Source organism: Conger conger, chromosome 9 (assembly GCF_963514075.1).
Source record: "Conger conger chromosome 9, fConCon1.1, whole genome shotgun sequence".
Taxonomy (NCBI): Eukaryota; Metazoa; Chordata; class Actinopteri; order Anguilliformes; family Congridae; genus Conger; species Conger conger.
Genome location: NC_083768.1, coordinates 22,015,032 through 22,033,919, shown reverse-complemented (window position 1 = coordinate 22,033,919; position 18,888 = coordinate 22,015,032). Strand labels below are relative to the sequence as shown.

The window sequence follows — 18,888 nt, the reverse complement described above, 5'->3', positions numbered from 1 at the left end:
CACAGCTGAATTTGGCAAATCCAATATCAAATTTCCCCTTTCTGGTGGTAGGAAGCATGATGAAATACAGAAGTCATTATACAATTCTCAAACTGACAGCAGTATGATGGTCAGTGCTATGATAAATAATGCTCTTTGTAATGGATTATATTGGGTGAGTCTGCTGAGTACAGCTTTCATGTCTCCTGATCAGTACAATAACATAAGGAAAAGTAAAACCATACATAGGGACTGGAGACTATAAGAATATGACTATACATGTTTCTCAGTTACATGTCCTTGTTAGCATGGCGTGGGGTTTGTTTGGAAACACACACACGCATGCACAGACACACACGTATGATGACTTGCTTGATCTTCACAGCAGTACAGCCCTTCCCGGAACACTCCGCAGTGATTTAGCGGAAGCTACCTTACCTCGAAACAAATGGGGGGTGGCGGAAAATGGCACAGAGTCCTGACATTAAATCCTTTCCCCTGATTGGTTCGTCTCTCCCCGCAGCCCTGCCCAGTTACACCTGCGGGAACCCGGGTCAGCTCCAAAACGGCCTGCAGCAAGGTTCCACCTTCAACATCGGAGACAAGATCCGCTACAGCTGCAGCTCCGGGTATGTGCTGGAAGGGCACACCGTCCTGTCCTGCCTGGCCACCTCCGCAGGGACCGCTGCCTGGGACTTTCCCCTGCCCTACTGTCGAGGTGAGTCCCCCCTCAGGCCAGGTTTAATAGGGTTTGGGGACACATATGAGAACTAGTAGTGATATGCCAGACACCTGCCCTTCCAGTATTCACAATCACCTAAGAGGTACCTCCACAGTGTTGAGGATAGCACTTTGACCTCACCGCCCTTCACACTTCACACTTCACTATCTCTGCTTGATGAAAGACCCACATTGTGAAAACCCGGTCCTTTGGTTTGGCATGGGAAATTATAGTCCTCCAATGGGAATGGGATGCCACTGGTCTTTGAACCACCAGCTGTAGAGCGAAATGTACTTTGATGGGGGTGGGAGAATGTGGGCATAATGCCATACGGTTTTGGCCCCGCAGCAGTATCGGGGTCCCTTGAGTTCTGAATGTGGACAGGAGACAGATTTACCTTGCTAGGGGCGAGACTGGGCTGTCAGAGTAGAGGAATGTGATTAAAAGTTGTACCGTGAAAAATGTTTTTGTACTGAAATTGCATTATTAATGTTTGCCCCCTTGCAAAATTACAATGTTATTATATTATCCAAGAAATGTGTATGTTTACAAATGAATAGCCTTATACAATTTGTTCAAGCTGTTTAGTTTTACATTATTTTTAATCCCATATTTATTTCTCACTTTTTATTTCTTTGCAGTAATAGTTCTTTCCGGAACAATGCTTACATTGCACAAGCCCTAATAGGACCTATTTCGGTGGATATATTGGCAGAACTGAAGCCGTCTATCGCTGTCTTGTGTGGGACCTGTAAAAAAAACAATGGGAAACAAAAAAAAACCCTCAGTTTTTGGCACGAGCAGAGCGGCGAAGAAGCAAAAATGGCGGGAGAGGTCAGACGGGTTGTGTGCGGGCGGAGCAGGAGGCGTAAAGCGGCTCCGTGCGAAGCTTTGCGGTGATTCACCCGATTTTGGCGGCTGTGACAGAGTGTGGGCTCCAATTAATTTACTCACAATTTGCGAGGATGACAGGTGGCTCTTATGTCATCGCTGTGTAACAGGGAGGGCGGGGCTACGCGGCGCAGTGTGGAAGGTGAGACTCGGGGGTGCGGAGAGAGAGAGAGCACCGGAGGAACGAGCGAGCCTGTCGCGCTTTAGCGCCGATAACAGGGACCTGAATCTAAATGAGATCAGCCTGCGCGGTCCCGTAGGAATGAATGACTCCTGTGTTTGTGTCGGGAGCTCTAATGGCGGCGGAACTGAATTTTCACGCGTACTCTTGTTTTTGAAGCGCGGGGTCATCGGCGGGTCGATAAAATACGACCTAAAAAGAAACGTAATTAAATCTCTCCTCTCGCTACACTCGCGGCTTATATCCGGTGTCAATTTGCGTCCTCGAAATTCTATTACGCCTTTTCTAATGACGCTCAATGAGCTGCGTCGTAAGTGATGTCACTTTCAAGCGGACGCGCGGACCCTTCGCCGTTCACAGGCAGTTTGGTTTCTGTCCGCATTTTTCCGGCATTTTCTGACACCGTGGTTAATGTCTCGTTACGCACTGAGCAGTATGGCGTGAGGGAAGGCCATCTGTGCCGAGGCTGGGAGGCAGGAAGACCTCATATGGGCACACATGGTCGGGGGCAGTGCGCCAGGAAGGTACCCCCACCCCCCCCCCACCCCCCCGAAAGCTGGTGACCAATGGCGACGCCGCCGCTCCGTCCTCATTCTGAAACAATGAAAAAAATACGAGAGCCCGTGACACCATTAAACAAATAAAATATTCATAAAGCGTAAAACACATAAATATGCTACTTTCATTGTGACAAATTACACGTCAACAGTTTCTGAACCTAGCAATTTTCATCTCAATTAATTGAAGTCTTGCAGCACTATCTAAAAGCTGGCATGCACGCCTGAATGCTGTTTCATAATGCATATGCGTATTGTTAATGTCACTCCAATTACTGGCCCTCCCCATACGTTAAACTGCAAACTCAGGCGGCCAGATTGTTTGGACAACTTGGCAGCATCTCCTTCTTAGGCTATTAGCTTTAGTAATGGGCCGTCCCCACTGGACACAGAATATATCCTTCCTTTTTCTCTAGCATTGCATTAAGCTATTGCCCTCTCTCCTTCTCCCTCCCTGTTACTCTCTATCTCTCTCTCTCACTCATTGGCTTTTTCTCCTTCATTTCTCCTTCCTGTCTGCCCTTCCTCTGCAGTAGCTGAATTTTGATTTACATCGACTGTCCGACACGTAAATTTAACATCACATTTTCTCTTGCTTTAAGTTCTTTTTTTCCCCCTCTAGCCCATAAAAGAAAGTTCTGGCATATTTACCCAAGAACAAAAGTACGCATATCAGGGTATAAATTAGAAGGGGAAAAGGTCAGGTCTATTTTTGCATAGCAGCATGACATTTCTGTTCTTATGAAAGCGTGTGTCAGCTGACCTGGCTGTGAATGATAGTAACTTTATCCCTGTGCACACACAGGCTCTTTGTTAATAATCTCCTGTGAGGTATTTGGATGGTGACAGTAAAGCACTTTTCTACCTCTAGTTGTGGGTGTTTGGACACACTCCAGCCGCTAAGGCCAGATACCCCTACTTTGTCTCTCATGAAATGTTGTTATTCCATTGGCAAATCTTGAGATGAGATTTGTTTGACACATTAAATGTTCTCATTCCATTCCATTGGGAAATCTTGAGTCAAACTGTCTCGCCTCATTGGTAATATTTTAATCTTTTTTTCGAAAAAAGTAAGAGAAATTCAGTCTCAATATTACACGAAAATACTTGTCATTTTATTTCTTTTTTTTTTGCAGTATTTGCTTGGTATATCATTACATGGATTGGTCTTTTTTCTTTTTATTTCTCTTTTTGTAATGACGTTTATTTTTTTAATATTTTTTTTTCTATGCACATGGGCCAATGTGGAGAAAACTTTAATGCAATTCTTTTTTCAAATGTCGGTTGGTTTTGAGACTACCCATCGCTGCTGTGGGGTCATTAAACAATAGAGATTGCAAGATGGTGGAGTCATAGATTTCTTTGAAAAAGACACCTGTAATACCATCCAATAGGAGGCACACAACCCATATGGAACTGCATGCTGGAGAGAGGTGATTGGCAGACTCGGAGCTCAGAAAATCATTGCTGGCTGAGCTGGTCGAAACACGTTGCTGGAAATCCTCCTGAGTACAAGTGGGTTTCAATATTTAAACAGGCTGTAGGTTTGAATTAAGACAAATCAAGAGGTGCGCTTTGCTTGGTATTATTTAGTATATTAGTATAATAAGTATAATTTAGGAAATTACATTTTGTCAATCAGAGGAATTTCTAAGGACGCCGTGAGTGTTAAATTAGCTGAATATGAATAAAAATGTACTTTGTACCAATGTACCAAATGTGGAAAAAGAACGCCAATAGGCATAATATACAATATTGTATATAGAAGCCACTTGCATAAGGATGTTAAATAATCTTTAAGTAGTCCTCAAAACCATATCATGCATGAGAGGAACTTGGTATATCAGACATAAGTAACATCACCTGTTCCTGCTACACTGAACACTCAAAAGATAAATGCAATCAGAAAACATGGCAACTCAATCCATTACCCAGAAAATACACAAATTGTTTTGTTGGTGTCATGCTAATAATTTCTTATCAAATCACTGCTAAATAAATGTGTATTTGTATCACACCATAAGTAATGAAATGGTTTGCTCACCACATATGGTGTACTTCAGATTTTTATTTTTTTATTTTGTGTTACTACATCTGTAACCATGGGCTGGTACCAAAGGATAATGCATTCATTTCTCACATAACATAAATAGAACCAGTGGTGTTTAATTTGAATTCAGTGGCCATTTGTATGCTGAGATCCCATTATCATACCATTGTTTGCAATACATGGGACACAAAATCAACTTGTGACTGACAACAATCCCAACAACCATGCATCTCTTTTCAGGGACAAGATCAAGATATTACATTGAGACTTCCAGTATTGAGACTTACCTAGTATCTAGTACTTTGACAATGTAACAGACTGAGCCAAGCACGCACTTGAGCAATGTAGTGTCGAGATCGTGTTTATTCCTTGAAAGAAAGATAGTGTTGCATTGACTTGGGGAAAGATACTATCCACACAAGTACAATAGGGATGGAAGTCATCCTGCAGAGTGCAGGGCCATAGAGACGGATGTTATCACCCTGTTCATTGCACATTCATTTTTGCCAAATAATGCTTTCACCCTTATGCATGGCAGTACAGTGACGCCTGGGACTCTCCTGATAAGAAATGGAGTGCGTGAGGTGCGTTGGCCTCACCTAACATGAAAGCGGAAAGGCACTTACGGGACTATCTGAACTGCCAACTGAATCATCAGTTGCCACGGCCACCTATACAAGCCACTGCGTGCAACTCTCACCACTGAGTGGAATGAGATTTCCCACAGAGAAATAAACACTCCAGTCACAATGATAGCTTTCCTGCACACAGTCCCTGAAAGTACAACAGGGAGGTCACACGGAGATACTAAAGATGTTTCATTGTTGAAAAGGGGACTTGCTGTTTTATTTCAGTTGATTTGACAATGGTTGTGTTATTTAATGTATCATGGAAATCCTAACATTCATGTGTAGTTGAGTTTTTCGCCTGCCAAACAATTCATGCAGCTCTGTGTATATGACAAAGGGCAAACACGCAAACACTCACACACGCACATATACACACACACATACATATGCTCACAATCATGCACTTGTGTGCATGTGCACATGTGAATTGAAATTTTGATGCCGGTTTTCTCAGGCTTAAAGTCATTCTTAAATGTCAATGGCACTTGCTGGCTGTGTGCACCCCTCTGCAGTATTGCAGCTTTTTTAAATGGATGTGTCTGAGGGGTGGCATTAGAGATGGATTATCGCCGTGGACTGGATCTCTTCACCCAGACAATCTGTTTCACTGCTCAGCTGCTGGGTCAGCCTCTGATATCTGCTTGGTAACCATGGAAACCCAAGCTCTCAGAACTCCAGATAATACAATGGCAAAAAATTGGGCAGAGAAAAACATATCTTGTGACAAGACAATCAATTCCTTTGTTGATTAAGTTCATTTTATATTATATTTCACTTTTTTATTATGAATACAATATATTTCACTGTAAACATGAGGTTAAAAAGCAGATGGCATTTATATCCTTTTTATGCATTGTTCCCCCATTTTATTGGTGACAAAGCAATTGGACATAACATAATCTGACATAAAATCATATAGTTTTATTTGGTTACAAATCCTTTGCATGTTATGTCTGCCTGAAGTCTGTGACCCCTAAGTATAACCAGATGCTGGGTATCTTCCCTGGTGTGCTCTGCCAGCTCTGCAGCCATCCTCAGTTCCTTTCGTTTGTTTTGGGGGCTTTCTGCCTTCAGTCTTGTCTTCAGTAAGGAAACACATGTTCAGTTGGATTTCAGGGCTGGTGATTGACATCAGGAACATTCCCATCTTTGGCCCTGAGCCTTCTTGGTTGCAATTGCAGTATGTTTGGGGTCATTGTCCTCCTGCCTCCTGCTGGGTGAAGCGCTGTCCAATGAGTTGTATGGATCTGAACAGCTTCTGTACACTTCAGAATTAATCAATTAAGTCTGCCAGTACCTGTGGCAGCCATGCATGCCCAAACCATAACACCCCCACCACCGTGTTTCACATATGAGGGGGGGGGGGGGGGGCTTTGGTTCTTGGGCAGTTTGCTTGTGCCATCACTCTGATGTAAGTCCACAAGACCTTTTTCCTGAACTCTGTACCTAGCCAACCTGTTTTTACAGCTGACTAGTGGTTTGCATCTTGCAGTGTAGCCTCTGTAGTTCTGTTCGTGAAGTTTTCTGCAGACAGTAGTCACTGACACATGCATGACTGCCTCCTGGAGAGTGTTCTTGATCTTTTAGACTGTTGAAAAAAGGATTTTTTTCACTGCAGTAGATTTCCATGTCATCCACTGCAGTAGATTTCCATGGTCTACCAGGTTGTTTGCTATTGCAGAGCTTAACAGTGTATTCTTGGTTTTTAACAATGTAACAAAACATTTTGATGATATTTTGATCCAATATTTTAGCTTTGACTGTGTCCGATTGATTCTGGTTTGTCAGTTTCATGATCACCTCTTTGCTCAGCAACACACTCCAAATGTAAATGCCACACCTAGAATCAGCTTTCTTGTACATAAAATAATGATGCTGAGACACACAGCTGGCCAAGACACAGCTGCCAATTATCCAATTAATTTGTTCCCGTAAAATGGGTCGACTGTGTATAAAAAGGGCTGTAATTCCTATATCGATCACTCGATATGGATGTACATACCCTCAAATTAAAGCTGACAGTCTGCACTTTCAAATTGCATTTGTTTCATGTCAAATCCAATGTGCTGGAGTACAGAGCCAAAGCAACAACAATTCTGTCACTGACCCAAAACTTTTGATAGCATCTCGAAAAAGGAAAAGAAAAGTAGAAAAATTCTAAATAATATTAATTGGAATGAGAGAAAGGGAGGGAGGGAGGGAGGGAGGGATGGGAAATCAGTGTACAAAAGCGACAGTTTCAGGGACTGTAACCTGGAAAGAGCTCCCAGAGAGGAGCCAGAACGCCTCTCATCGCTTGCTCGCTCACTCGCTCCCGTACTCTCGTCTTGGGAGGCCCCCGGGAAATGGCGGCTGAGCCTCTGAAGGATGATTGACAGGGCGCCGGGCACCTGTGTCACTCATATCTCCCTCAGAATAAATCATCCGATTAGCGAGCCGCCTCCAACCAATCCCAGACCATCCCGGGCGGAGACGTGTCTCCGGGAAGGCACCTGGATCTGTCACCGCGGCAAATCAAATCGACATGGCATGGAGCCGTCTTAAAAAGACCTGTCTACTCCGCGTGATAGTCGTGGGGATCTTAAATCTCTAAAAATGCGAGGCGCGAACCGTTTCCCCGGCAGTACATCACAATCTTTTTATGCGAACGGCTGGCACCGTCATCCCGGACCACTTATAATCCTTTCGACTGACTTCTTTTTACCTTTTGGTGCTAACTCCCGTTAACGTGTAGGTTCACTCCATAAGCGGAAAGTGCTCTTTCATCAAGATAGTGAGAGTTTTACAGGGGAAATATGGTGTAAAATTAAATGTGTAGTTAGCCCTTTGATGATTAGATTAATGGCGCCATTAAGGGCACTCAGGCTTTGTCTGTCGGGCAGGAAAGATCCAAATGCCACATCGCTCCTCCAGAACCGTCCACAGCCTCATTTTCAACTCATTTTCCTCTTAACCCACTTAGCTCACCATTCTATTTTTAAGAAGATGTCTGCCAAGCTGTCTGGTCTGGATCGCTCCCCTCGACGGGGCCAGTTGGGGAGTCTTTGCTCTAAAGGAGAAGACAATGGGGAGCAAGGAGACATCTTTTTTAGACACGGCCGCCATGTCAGATCACACAGCGCTGCTGTGGCCTACAGACAGGGAGCAAAAGTTTGCCGTGTCATCGTTAACGGGGGCCCGCTCTTTGCCTATGCATAGGCGAGATCGTCAGCGTTCTGTCATCACGCTGCAGTCGCCACTGTGCTCCCGCCATGCAAATTCTGCCAGTGACAGGGAATTAGTCCTGGATGGAAGACCAGACCATTAGCATAGTCTGCTGCCCTCATTTCTTTGCTGGTTTAGGGTTTGGGCATCCATTTTGTTCTCATCATTTGTACTGTGATGTTGTCCCACATCAAAGAAAATACATGATCATAGACAGGAAGCCCAATTTTACTGAAAGAAAAAAAGAAAACTATCCAGGGGGCACAATTATAACTGTAACACTTAATTACCCATTTCCAAATTTAATTGTCCCTCAAAAAATGACAGAAATATATTAGTCAGCTCTCTCTGCTCTGTGTGAATACGGAGCTTGTAACTCTTGTAACTTTTGCATTTGTCTGTTGTCTGCTTGTGTGTGTGTGTGTTTGTGTGTTTGTGTCCGTATGCCTGCACGTCGTTCCCAGCTGACGATGGGTGCGGAGGGACACTGCGGGGTCAGAGTGGGGCCATCACCAGCCCAAACTACCCGCAGGACTACAACAACAACGCCGACTGCACCTGGACGGTCCTGGCCGAGCCGGGGGACACCATCGCTCTGGTCTTCTCCGACTTTCAGCTGGAGGAGGACTACGATGTCCTGGAGATCAGCGGCACAGAGGGCTCCTCGCAATGGTAAGAGCCCAGCACTGCCGCTGTGCGCGTACTCAATCTGTCTCCCTGCGCTAATGTTTGCCTCTCCAGATAGGGCCAGTCGGGTATCGTGGGAAACGTAGTCTCTCGCTGTGGTGTCCTCTTTGTGGGGCTTCGGTAATTGTGAGTGATTGGTAATCGTGCTGCTTCCTCGCCGCTGGGGGTTTAGTGCTTCGACCTGCGCCATCGATCAACGTTGACCACCCAGAGGCCTGTTGGAAAATGTTGCGGAGGGAACATGCTTACGCTAGAGATTGGGGGCTGAGAGCAATCTTGTGTGATGTGTAAACAGCGGAGACCAATCCGGACATGACCTGAGACCTCGCAAAGCAGAGCTGGTTCACGCTTTAATGAGCTGTGTAGGAGAAGCACAGAGTGGAATAGAGGAAGGAGAGGGAAGTGTGATGCCACTTCCTGGACTGGGACACGCCCCATGTCTGGAAAAAGGCTCACATTGAACCAGAAAGATGTGAGGGGAAAAAGAGGTGTGCTGCTTTCGACAGGTGACAGCCTGGGGCTGCCTGTAGCCTGTAGCCTAGTGGCTAAGGTACATGACTGGGACACAGAAGGTTGGTTGTTCAAGCCCCAGTCTAGCCACGATAACATCCGGACAGAGGTCGAGCCCTTGAGCAAAGCCCTTAATCCCACAGGGATTCCCTGGAGGATTGTCCCCTGCTTCGTCTCTGTCAGTCGCTTTGGATAATAGTGCCATATTATAAATTCTAGATGTGTTCTCCAGTTGGGGAAGGAGAGAATATGGTGGATTGTGCCCAAACCGTGGTCCCTCAAGTCCTCCTTGGCTCTCTCAGTATTTGGGTGCGAGCAAGCTATTGGCCCGTGCTAAAGGGTGAAGTTGTTCTGGTGCGTCTCTGAGGAAAAACGGAGCCGGGGGATTCGTTCACTGTTAATCAGCTCTGTTCCGTGCCAACAGTGCTGGGCGGTTCATTGGTTGAGCAACCTTCGAACATTCTGTGTTTGTTTTTTTTTTTGTGGCCAGACTGAACACAGCCCACACTGTGCATCGTGACATTGAAAAAGATGATGAAGACGGTGATACTCGCTTCTGTGCTTGCACAACATTTCACAAGAATACCGTGGCACACTAGTTATAATTAACAGAGGACAAATCTGTGCTATGGTCCCCATTAATATGAGACTAAGGTATTGTACACATGCATTGTTAATGAGTGCAGCTGTGACATGTACCTGGATGTGCTTCCTTAATGGACAAAAAGGGCTTTATAAACATGCGGATAAATGTATTTAGCATTTAGTAAATGCTTTATCACAGTGTACTGCATTGATGGTACACTAAATAAATAAATAATAGTTTCAGGTTGAACCAATCATTATGGGGGGAAATACACATGAATAAATTTTGTCATAATTATACACATGGCTGCACACTTTTAAAAAGTTTATTACCAAATATAAAAGTGAAAACTGACAAAATAAGTGAATAAATAAGTAAGGCCGCTTTTAAATATGCAGCTTTGAAAGTAATTTGTATAAAAGCGGTTGGGTACAGGAAAGTAATGACCCACAGATGGGGAGAGTGTTGGCCCCTGGGGGACAATAAAGCCGGTTACGGTTACTTGCAATGTGTAAAATCTAGTGCGGGGCCCAACACCCTTTGGTGAACCTTACCATTTTGACGCTCCTGTTCTTTTGCTTTATATTAGCAATGGATCATTGGTTTAATAAAGCTGCTTATCAAAAATTTCTCTCAACAGCATTTAGTGAGCTTTCGCATGTTAATCACGTAAGGTGGGACACGCCATGCATATAAAGACCTTTAATTCACACTCTCCCAATAAACGGCTTCATTTAAAAAATAAATAAAGACATCATCAATGCAGTAGGAGGCTGCGGCAGCTGGTTATTTGCAAACCGTGGCACTCTGTATTAGATGTAATATTAGCGACATGCATTGCAGCTGCCATGGTGGCCTTTCCCTTCATGGCATTCACCTAGCATGGTATCTCACAGATAGGGCAGGCTTTTCCTATGACTGTAGTTGTTCACGAAGGGTCAGACGGTACATGTAATTCTAATTCAGGTTGGTAGCTAGGTGGCGACCCTTGATTTGAACATACTGCGTGACTGCAGAAATGTGACAATTCATTTTGTAACCTTATGCAATTAATATGGGACCATATTTTTCCATGTATAAAGCAGTGGAGTTGCTATTCCTGAGGCAGCAGATTTTAAAATGAAGATGCGTTCATGGCTTGGAATACCAATGATCTAGCATTAGAAAGGACAAGGCTAGACTATACGTCTGTTCTCAGCCTTCAAAACCTATTTGCTGTCACTCTCTCCTTACTGAGATTTAATGCCAATGAAGACAAAAAGCAAGGTTGCAAATCTTTAGTGTCCATACGGGATTATATGTGTCTGTATGTGATAATGAATCTGCTTATTTTGTACCCACAGCTGGTTGCGCTCCTATGGCTGTTCCAATACTCTTTATTCAATCTGCAGTGATTTAGAGGCAGACTGAACACTGTATTCTGAAGATGTTTTTGTCGATTGGTACTCTGTTGTCTATCACACACACACACACACACACACACACACACACACATGCAACAAAACCCCCTGGACCTGCCTTTAAGTCACCTCTCAGACAGGGAGACCGGATCAGAATGCATAATGTGATTTCTAGATCTTTTCTGTAGCTTCATATTGTGAGGTACTCTGTTTTCATTAACCCCATCTGGGACCCAAGGGTTCACTGCTTAACAGCTGGCATACAGGACAGTATAGTGTAAGGTCCTTATAGTATAAAAATGAGAGAGTTGTTTGTTTCCATACTGAAGCTACTAGCCTCTTGTGATAAATAGGTCTCTCAGAATTACTGGATTTGAGAAAGGTCCCTTACCAGCAGGCAACCATTTTGATATAAATGAAAAAGCATATATTTATCAAGCAAGAAAACTTGTTTTCCAAGATGGCTGTCCTACCTGATGAAACGTAGGTCAAGGTCACAAACAAAAAGTTGTTTCACAACTGCAGTACATATACATCTCTGAAGGACTAGTTCCAGGGCTTTGCGGTTTCTGAGATTCCGCTACAACAGAATTAACCATAGGACATAGTGCCAGAAGAAAAGGAAGTGTTGATTAGAGAGGAAAGAAAAGGGAGAATAACATTATAAATGGATTGTAGAAGGGGAGAAGGGATGGGGTCAAGAGGACAGGTGGTTGGGCGGTGGGATGTGAGGAGTATCATATAATTCATATGCATATAGCATAGAGTCCCTAGCAGACAAGTCCCTAGCAGACAAAACAAGGAAGTGCAGTACAACATATTCAGTATAATATATAACTGTAAAGTCAAATCTCAAACTGTATATGTATGTATTCAAGGACTGTTCGGCTCGTGCGACTGGATCCTAATGATGAGCAACAAAGTCGCAAGTTATAAAAATGAGATTTTATCATATTTCCCGGCTGCGTGAATTCTGTTTGTATCTGTAGTTTTGATTTAATTGGCCCCTTGGTGGCTGTTCTGCCATTCCACAGGTGCCCTGGTTACAGGCTGTGACAGTCCTACCATCGCCCGCGCTGCGCTAGAAAAATGACTGCCGCTAGTGCGTGCCGCCAAAGCTGTCAGAAATGATTCCGCACATTGTTTAGGACACACCGCGTTGTTTGTCGCCGAAACAGGCGACTTCAATCTTGTAAATGGCTCTCACGCCCTCCCCAGCAGCAGCTGCGGCTAATAGCATCCGTCTGATATATCCAGCGAACAAACACAGCGAAGACGGGGAGAGAAACGGTTTTCATCTTCCAGGGCGCTTTGCCGACTGCTTCCTCGCCTGCCGCTGGCGGGCGCAGAATGCTGTAAACGCCGACGGTGCCATCTCCACGGTAACGGTGACAGTCAGTCATTTTTTTCCCCCGGATTAGTAAATTGCGGATACCGCGTGTGACTCTAGTCCTCCGAGCTTCAGCGCCAGCAGCTTGCCGCGCGACCACCTCTGCGAGTCACGTGCTTCCGTTCCTAGTGGAGGGACCGTGCTATTAATTTAGCATATCGCTAGGGGGGTTTGCTGGGAAATGCTTAGCTGCCGCATTGAGACGGTGTGTTCATGGGCTCCGGCGGTGGTACCTTCTCTGAACGGAACTGATTGGTGCTCGAAGGCTGGTTCTCATGGCCTCTAAGGTGGCGCCATATGTGATACTTCATCACGGAGGGAAAACAAATTAAGGCTCACGGCTGGGGCTCAATTAGATGAACCCCTTAATGTGCGGTGAATGGCTGTCCTACAGAATGGCCTCTACTTACAGTCATGCAAATTACTGAGCAGTGACACACAACGATGAGATGTATAGGTGTGTGCCCTGCCCCTGCCCGCAGAAGAACTGGAGAGAACCTTTTACAGACACACACACTCACTCACGCGCACACACACACACACACACACACTCATCAGTGTATGTAGGCACACACACAAACACATTCTACCAAATACAGTTTGTGCACATGAACTTTATGTGAGAGAGAGTATTCAATATAAAATCATCTTTGACATGTATTTACTGTACTGTAGTATAGTTTGACAGATACTGCTCACCAGTTTTACAACAAAGTTATCCAGGTCTTTATGAATAAAAAGGTATTGATTATTAAAGCCTTTGCGATGAGCCCCCTTTGCGCTTGACGATTGGGTGCCTGCACTGAGTGGTGTATGGGTGCTAGTTTAGCAGGAGGCTAACATCACTAGTGAAGTCTCTCATCACTTCTTCCTGGGAGGTGACAGACTTGTATGGGTCAGGGAAAGGATTCTGCTTCACCCGGAGAGGTGTTCATGATCATGGCTCGGCCAGGTTTTCACTCAGAAATGGGAAAGGTGTTTGATTTTTTTTTCTGAACAATACAATTCAATTCAATTTGTATAGTTATTTTCACTGAAGTCGCTTTACAGAGTACAGAAGGGAGGACCAACGGGTAATATCAGCCCAGAGCCATAAGCCCCCAGGTAGCACCCAAGGTAAACAACTCCCTTGTGGGGAGAAGTACTCTCAAACAGTGGCGAGAAAAAACTCCCTGATGGGAAGAAATCTCATACGGAACCCGGCTATAGGGGGATGCCCATCCTCCGCTAGTCTATGGGTTGAGATGCTGAGAACAAAATTGAAGATTGGGATACATGTCTTGACTCATTAATTTATGGGCAATTGTGCTACCTAATCAAGTCACTATTGTGTCACTTACACCAGTGCAATCAGGGGGCCAGCTGAAGGCTGTGTGCGATGTGGGCATCCACTGGGCCATGAGCCAGTGATAGTTTTCTACTCTACAGGAGAGTGAGTGCCATTGGGGGAGTGCCACAGCTCTGACTGGGAATTCATGGTGACCTGCAGATGTCTGATGAGTCCTTTTGCAGGGATAGGTCTACTCCTCTCTACCCCAGCAGGGCGCAGGCAGTAGTGTCCTGATGCTGAGGACTCCCGTACGGGCTAATCATAGCTCAGGCTCAGGCCAGAAGTATCTGTGCTGGATGAAACAGTCTGCGGCTGTCACTACAAATGAGAGTTCTCTGTTGAACTACCTGGTTGAATAAAGGTCAGCTTTATCCATAGCCAGCTGCAAGTTATTGCTGAACTTCAGGGAAACGCGTCTTTTCGTGAATTGTGTAACCCCAAAACAAATTTGATCGACTGTTTGCTTCTTCAGTCAGCGCTTTGTTGAGTATATTTTCAGAGCGTTTTAAGCATGCTTGCACATATTCGGCCGATGCAAATTTACTCAGTTGTTTTCGCAGAAATGTGAGAATAGGGGCATTACACTGATATGTTCCTGATCCAGAGATAATGGTAGGGTTTACTGTAGCTTTGCTGCTATTCTGTATTTGGCTTACGCAGATCTTAAATGTGCTGAATTTGGACTTTTCCCAAAGACATACACTTTAGAACAAATTAGGTGTGCTGGATGCAATCAAATAACTATTCTAACTGTTGAGACTTTGGGGGCAGGGAGGTGTGCATTGGCATGCCATGATAATTTTCTTTGATTCCAGAAGTTGTGTGAATTATAATCCCTGCCATAAGGCTATGAGTAAGACGCGATTCCTCCTAAGAAAGTTAATTGTGAAAATTGTTAGTTCTGATTTAATGATTTAGCTGACAGCAACGTTTAATCAGAAATGTGGTCTAAAATGGTTTTGAGTAAAAAAAGGATATCAGACGTATGTTTAGAGGCAGCGTGTGGGCGTGTGGCTCTGTTTTGAAATTCTGAAGATGGCTCCACTGGTTGTTTTTTTTAGATTTGACATTTTTATTAATCATTCCCTTTTGACTTTGTGTTCTTCTTTGTGATTCTCGTAATTGGCAGTACATATCCATATGTAAATCCATAAATAATATCTATGTTGCTTCCTTATAATTGTTCTGATGAAGTAAACCATAGAAGTTTGTAAATCCCTAGTCCTGCTGTGGTCCTTTACCAACGGGTGTAAAGGAAAGAAGAGGGCAGGCTGTGGCAAAAATGAATGGCAATGTCATCTCTGAGTCTCTCTGTGATGACTTTGCAGATTATCCATTATTTAATCTAAATCATAGATCAAAATGCAGCACACAACTTAATTTTCCAACTATGTTCACTCTGCAATATACTTTTCATACATTCAATGTCAGATAAATGACAACCGCTACAGCATTAAAACAGCAAGTACAATACACAACATATGCATGCTAATTAGCAACATTAGCTATTACCTGATACAATGAGTATGGATTCAGTGCATCTGATTGATTTACCATCGTCTGTAGAATAAGAATCAACACCAAACTGTTCAGCTAGGTCAGTGTTTATGTAATTAATATATTCGATGTAGAATTAATGTTCTTTATCATACACGTCAACTTCAGCAATTACAGGTTGATATTGAATCATTGGTTGCCAGCGTATCAATTAAGAAAGGTGATCATGTTGATGGCAACAGCTACTGTATATGAATCCGATTCTCCTACGATCACCTGTAGAATAGGAATAAACTGCTTAAATGCCAGTAATGTTAACGTTGACATTGGAAATAACATAGTTTCTTTTTTCGATGCATTACCTAACTACAAGCTTCACTTTTGTAGTGAAAGCAGACCATTTACCCACTATCACAAAATACCTCATCAATGTGCACCCAAAAGAGTTACAAGTCACTTTTTAAAAGATTTGTGCAACAACATTCTGAGTTAAATATGCCAAAATGTTGCTTAAACCATAGGCATTCAAAATACGTAGCTCAAACAAATAAGCCTGTCTTACATTCACTGGTACAGGCAGCCTGAGACTCATTTCTGAGGGCTGAGATCTGCGTGTTTTTCTAGAGGTGTTGTGGATGAGCTTGCTGTCTCGCTTCTGCCGTAGTTTCTGCCTTTACTTCCCCTTCACTGTTATTTTCAAAGTTTTTGTCTACTCTACATTTTTGCCACTTGGGCAAAGGATGACTTGCTTTATCCTGTGTACTACTGCATATTTACACTTAGAGGACTGATTGAACTGCTGAGCATGATATTTTGAAGGGAACATGAAAAAAAGAAATTGGTCACTCTCAGAAATTGAGTGCTGTTCCAAAAAAAGCCTGTTCTCAGATAAAATGAATGATTGAACCCGATCGGAATCTTCCGGCTTGTCATAGTTTGTCATTGTGAGAACTTAACAAAGAACATCTAATCATACTTTGTGATTTAATTAATTAATTGTGGTGAAGTAAAAACAGATTTTAGTCAATCACATGACGTGGTTTCTCAAACTCTGTGGCCATCTTCACACTGGAATAATGGTCTTTTTCAATTGGCTAAGATTTAACAAGAAGGCTGTTGTTTTGAATGGTATAACATGATAAAAGGTTCTCTCAACTGAATAACTTGGTCATGCCATCAAGTTACATGGTTTAGGTTTAAGCATGGGGTTGTGCGTGTGTTTGTGTGTGTGTATGCCTGTGTGTGTGTGAGTATTTGTGCTTGTGTGTGCTTGTGTATATGTGTGTCTGTTTGTGTGGGTGTGAATGAATGTACAGAATGCATAAATAGTGCAGTTTTGATTTGTGATGGAATGGAGAAGGTATCAGAACAAGCTCTGGTGATTTATCAGGAAATTGAAGATCTGAGCACGTCTCAACCTCCAGCTGCAAATTACTTTCTGCTTTTTCCTTTTTGTTATTATAGCGTGAATCCTTAAAATAAGTGGGGGTTGTCGAGACTGATTGTCTGATGAGAGTATGCTATTCCAAATTCAATTAGCATAAGTGCCAGTCCTTAAAAACCCACATGACAAACATAGATTTTTCAGATTTTATATCATAAACCGTAAAATACGCTCTTTGAGAACAGAAACAACAATACTTATCATAAATCTGTTACCAATTCATGCAGTTCAGTTCATTTCAAAGTCGTTTTGTTACATGGCAATCAGTAATATCAGAATCTGAGCGGAGAATGGTGCGTGTTGGAATTACAAAGATCTCTTTACTGGAGTATTTTCTGAAATATTAATTGGGAAACAATCGGCTCCACACATCTTAAGTCCTGCTCAGTCTGGCTGAATCTCTCTACTTGGCGTTCGATTGGGGTCCATGTGACCCTTAAGGCACGCAATGAAACCAAGGCCATACATGGAACCGGGCCCGAGGATGACCTCATTGTTGTGGAAGGAAGGCCCTCAGGACCGGCACATGCCAAGGCCTCATCGCCACAGAGACGGGCCGCTGGTTCACCTGAGGCAGCGAGGCGTCCGGCTTCCTGGCACGGCCGGGCGTTCACCTCTGATGAAGGCCAATTCATCATACTTTTCATACAATGGCAGACCCTGCGCTTCAGCCTGCACTCTGACAGATTGGTGCTGTGCTGTCGAGAGTCCTGTCTGAGACGAACAGAAGGGCGGCTATCTGCGCAGCAATGGCTACGTTATACAAAAAGATGTCAGTGTGACTTTGAGTCAATACACTGCTTGCATTTTAATACATAAATACATAAATATAGGTCAGTTATTTTTACCTAATGAATCAGGCAACCACTTCCTATTCCTTTTAATGTAATAAAATATTTTATTATTAGCCAAAATCATGATATTAAGCTATATCAAGACCGCTCTTGTCCTGTGTGAAAGCTTACGTGGCATTAAACTTTGCTGAAGATGTTTTATCCTCAGTAAGTTTTGTCCGTATCTGTTTTAAAGGAAAGATATTTGTTGGGGATGTTATCATAAGGAATTATGGTCACACTTTTAATCCAAGCGATACAGTATTTACTGCCATTGCAACAGGAGTCAAGGGGACTAACTTACCGTAGGTTGATTTGAATTGTTTCATGACATCAAGCAATATCATGAGTTATGTTTAGAGTTAGCTTAGCATCCTCAATAAGCTTGATTTATGGTCACCCTTTATAATGATTAGCCATTAGCCAGGTTGCATTGCTGGTTGTCACATTTGCCAGAACATTGCAAAAGAAGATGTTCTCTTACCCTTTATGAAACGCAACATTTGGTTATGTATGATTTATGAAGTCAATATGTCGTGTTTATGAAGGCATTATCATATATACAGCCTTTATGATAAACAGTTTGTCTAAAGTGTATAATTATCCACGTTTTTTGCCTTCCTCACTTTCCGTTAAAGAGAAAGCCTGCCTCGGTCTTTCTGGAAGCAAAGATAATGGGGACTGGAGTTGACGGAGCTGAGATGCATAATGCAAGGGAGTCGCGAAACGAAGGTTATGGAAAACGCGGGACTTGAAAGGGTTTTCAGAACATGTCTCCGTTTATTTATTTATGTGTCTTCTTTGAGCGTGCCACAGCCCTCGCCCCTTCCTGGGCTCTGTACCGCCCACACATGACTGTTTGTTGCCCCGGGATCACTTTGATCTTCCTGTCTTTCCTCCATGGCAGTGCGCTTTAAGAGGAAACAAAGACACAAAATACATAAAAGTTAAAAGGAATATGATGGGCATATTATTTATTTTTTTATTTGTTTGTTTTTT

At 43.4% G+C, this 18,888-nt stretch overlaps 1 protein-coding gene across 1 annotated transcript in view; it reads left to right on the top strand.

Moving 5' to 3' along the window:
• The window catches only part of csmd2 (CUB and Sushi multiple domains 2), a 278,599-nt gene that overhangs the window by 91,827 nt on the left and 167,884 nt on the right, over positions 1-18,888 (top strand). The window contains 2 exon segments of the mRNA XM_061255941.1: positions 503-697; positions 8,677-8,884. Of these exon segments, the coding sequence (XP_061111925.1) occupies positions 503-697; positions 8,677-8,884 (403 nt within the window).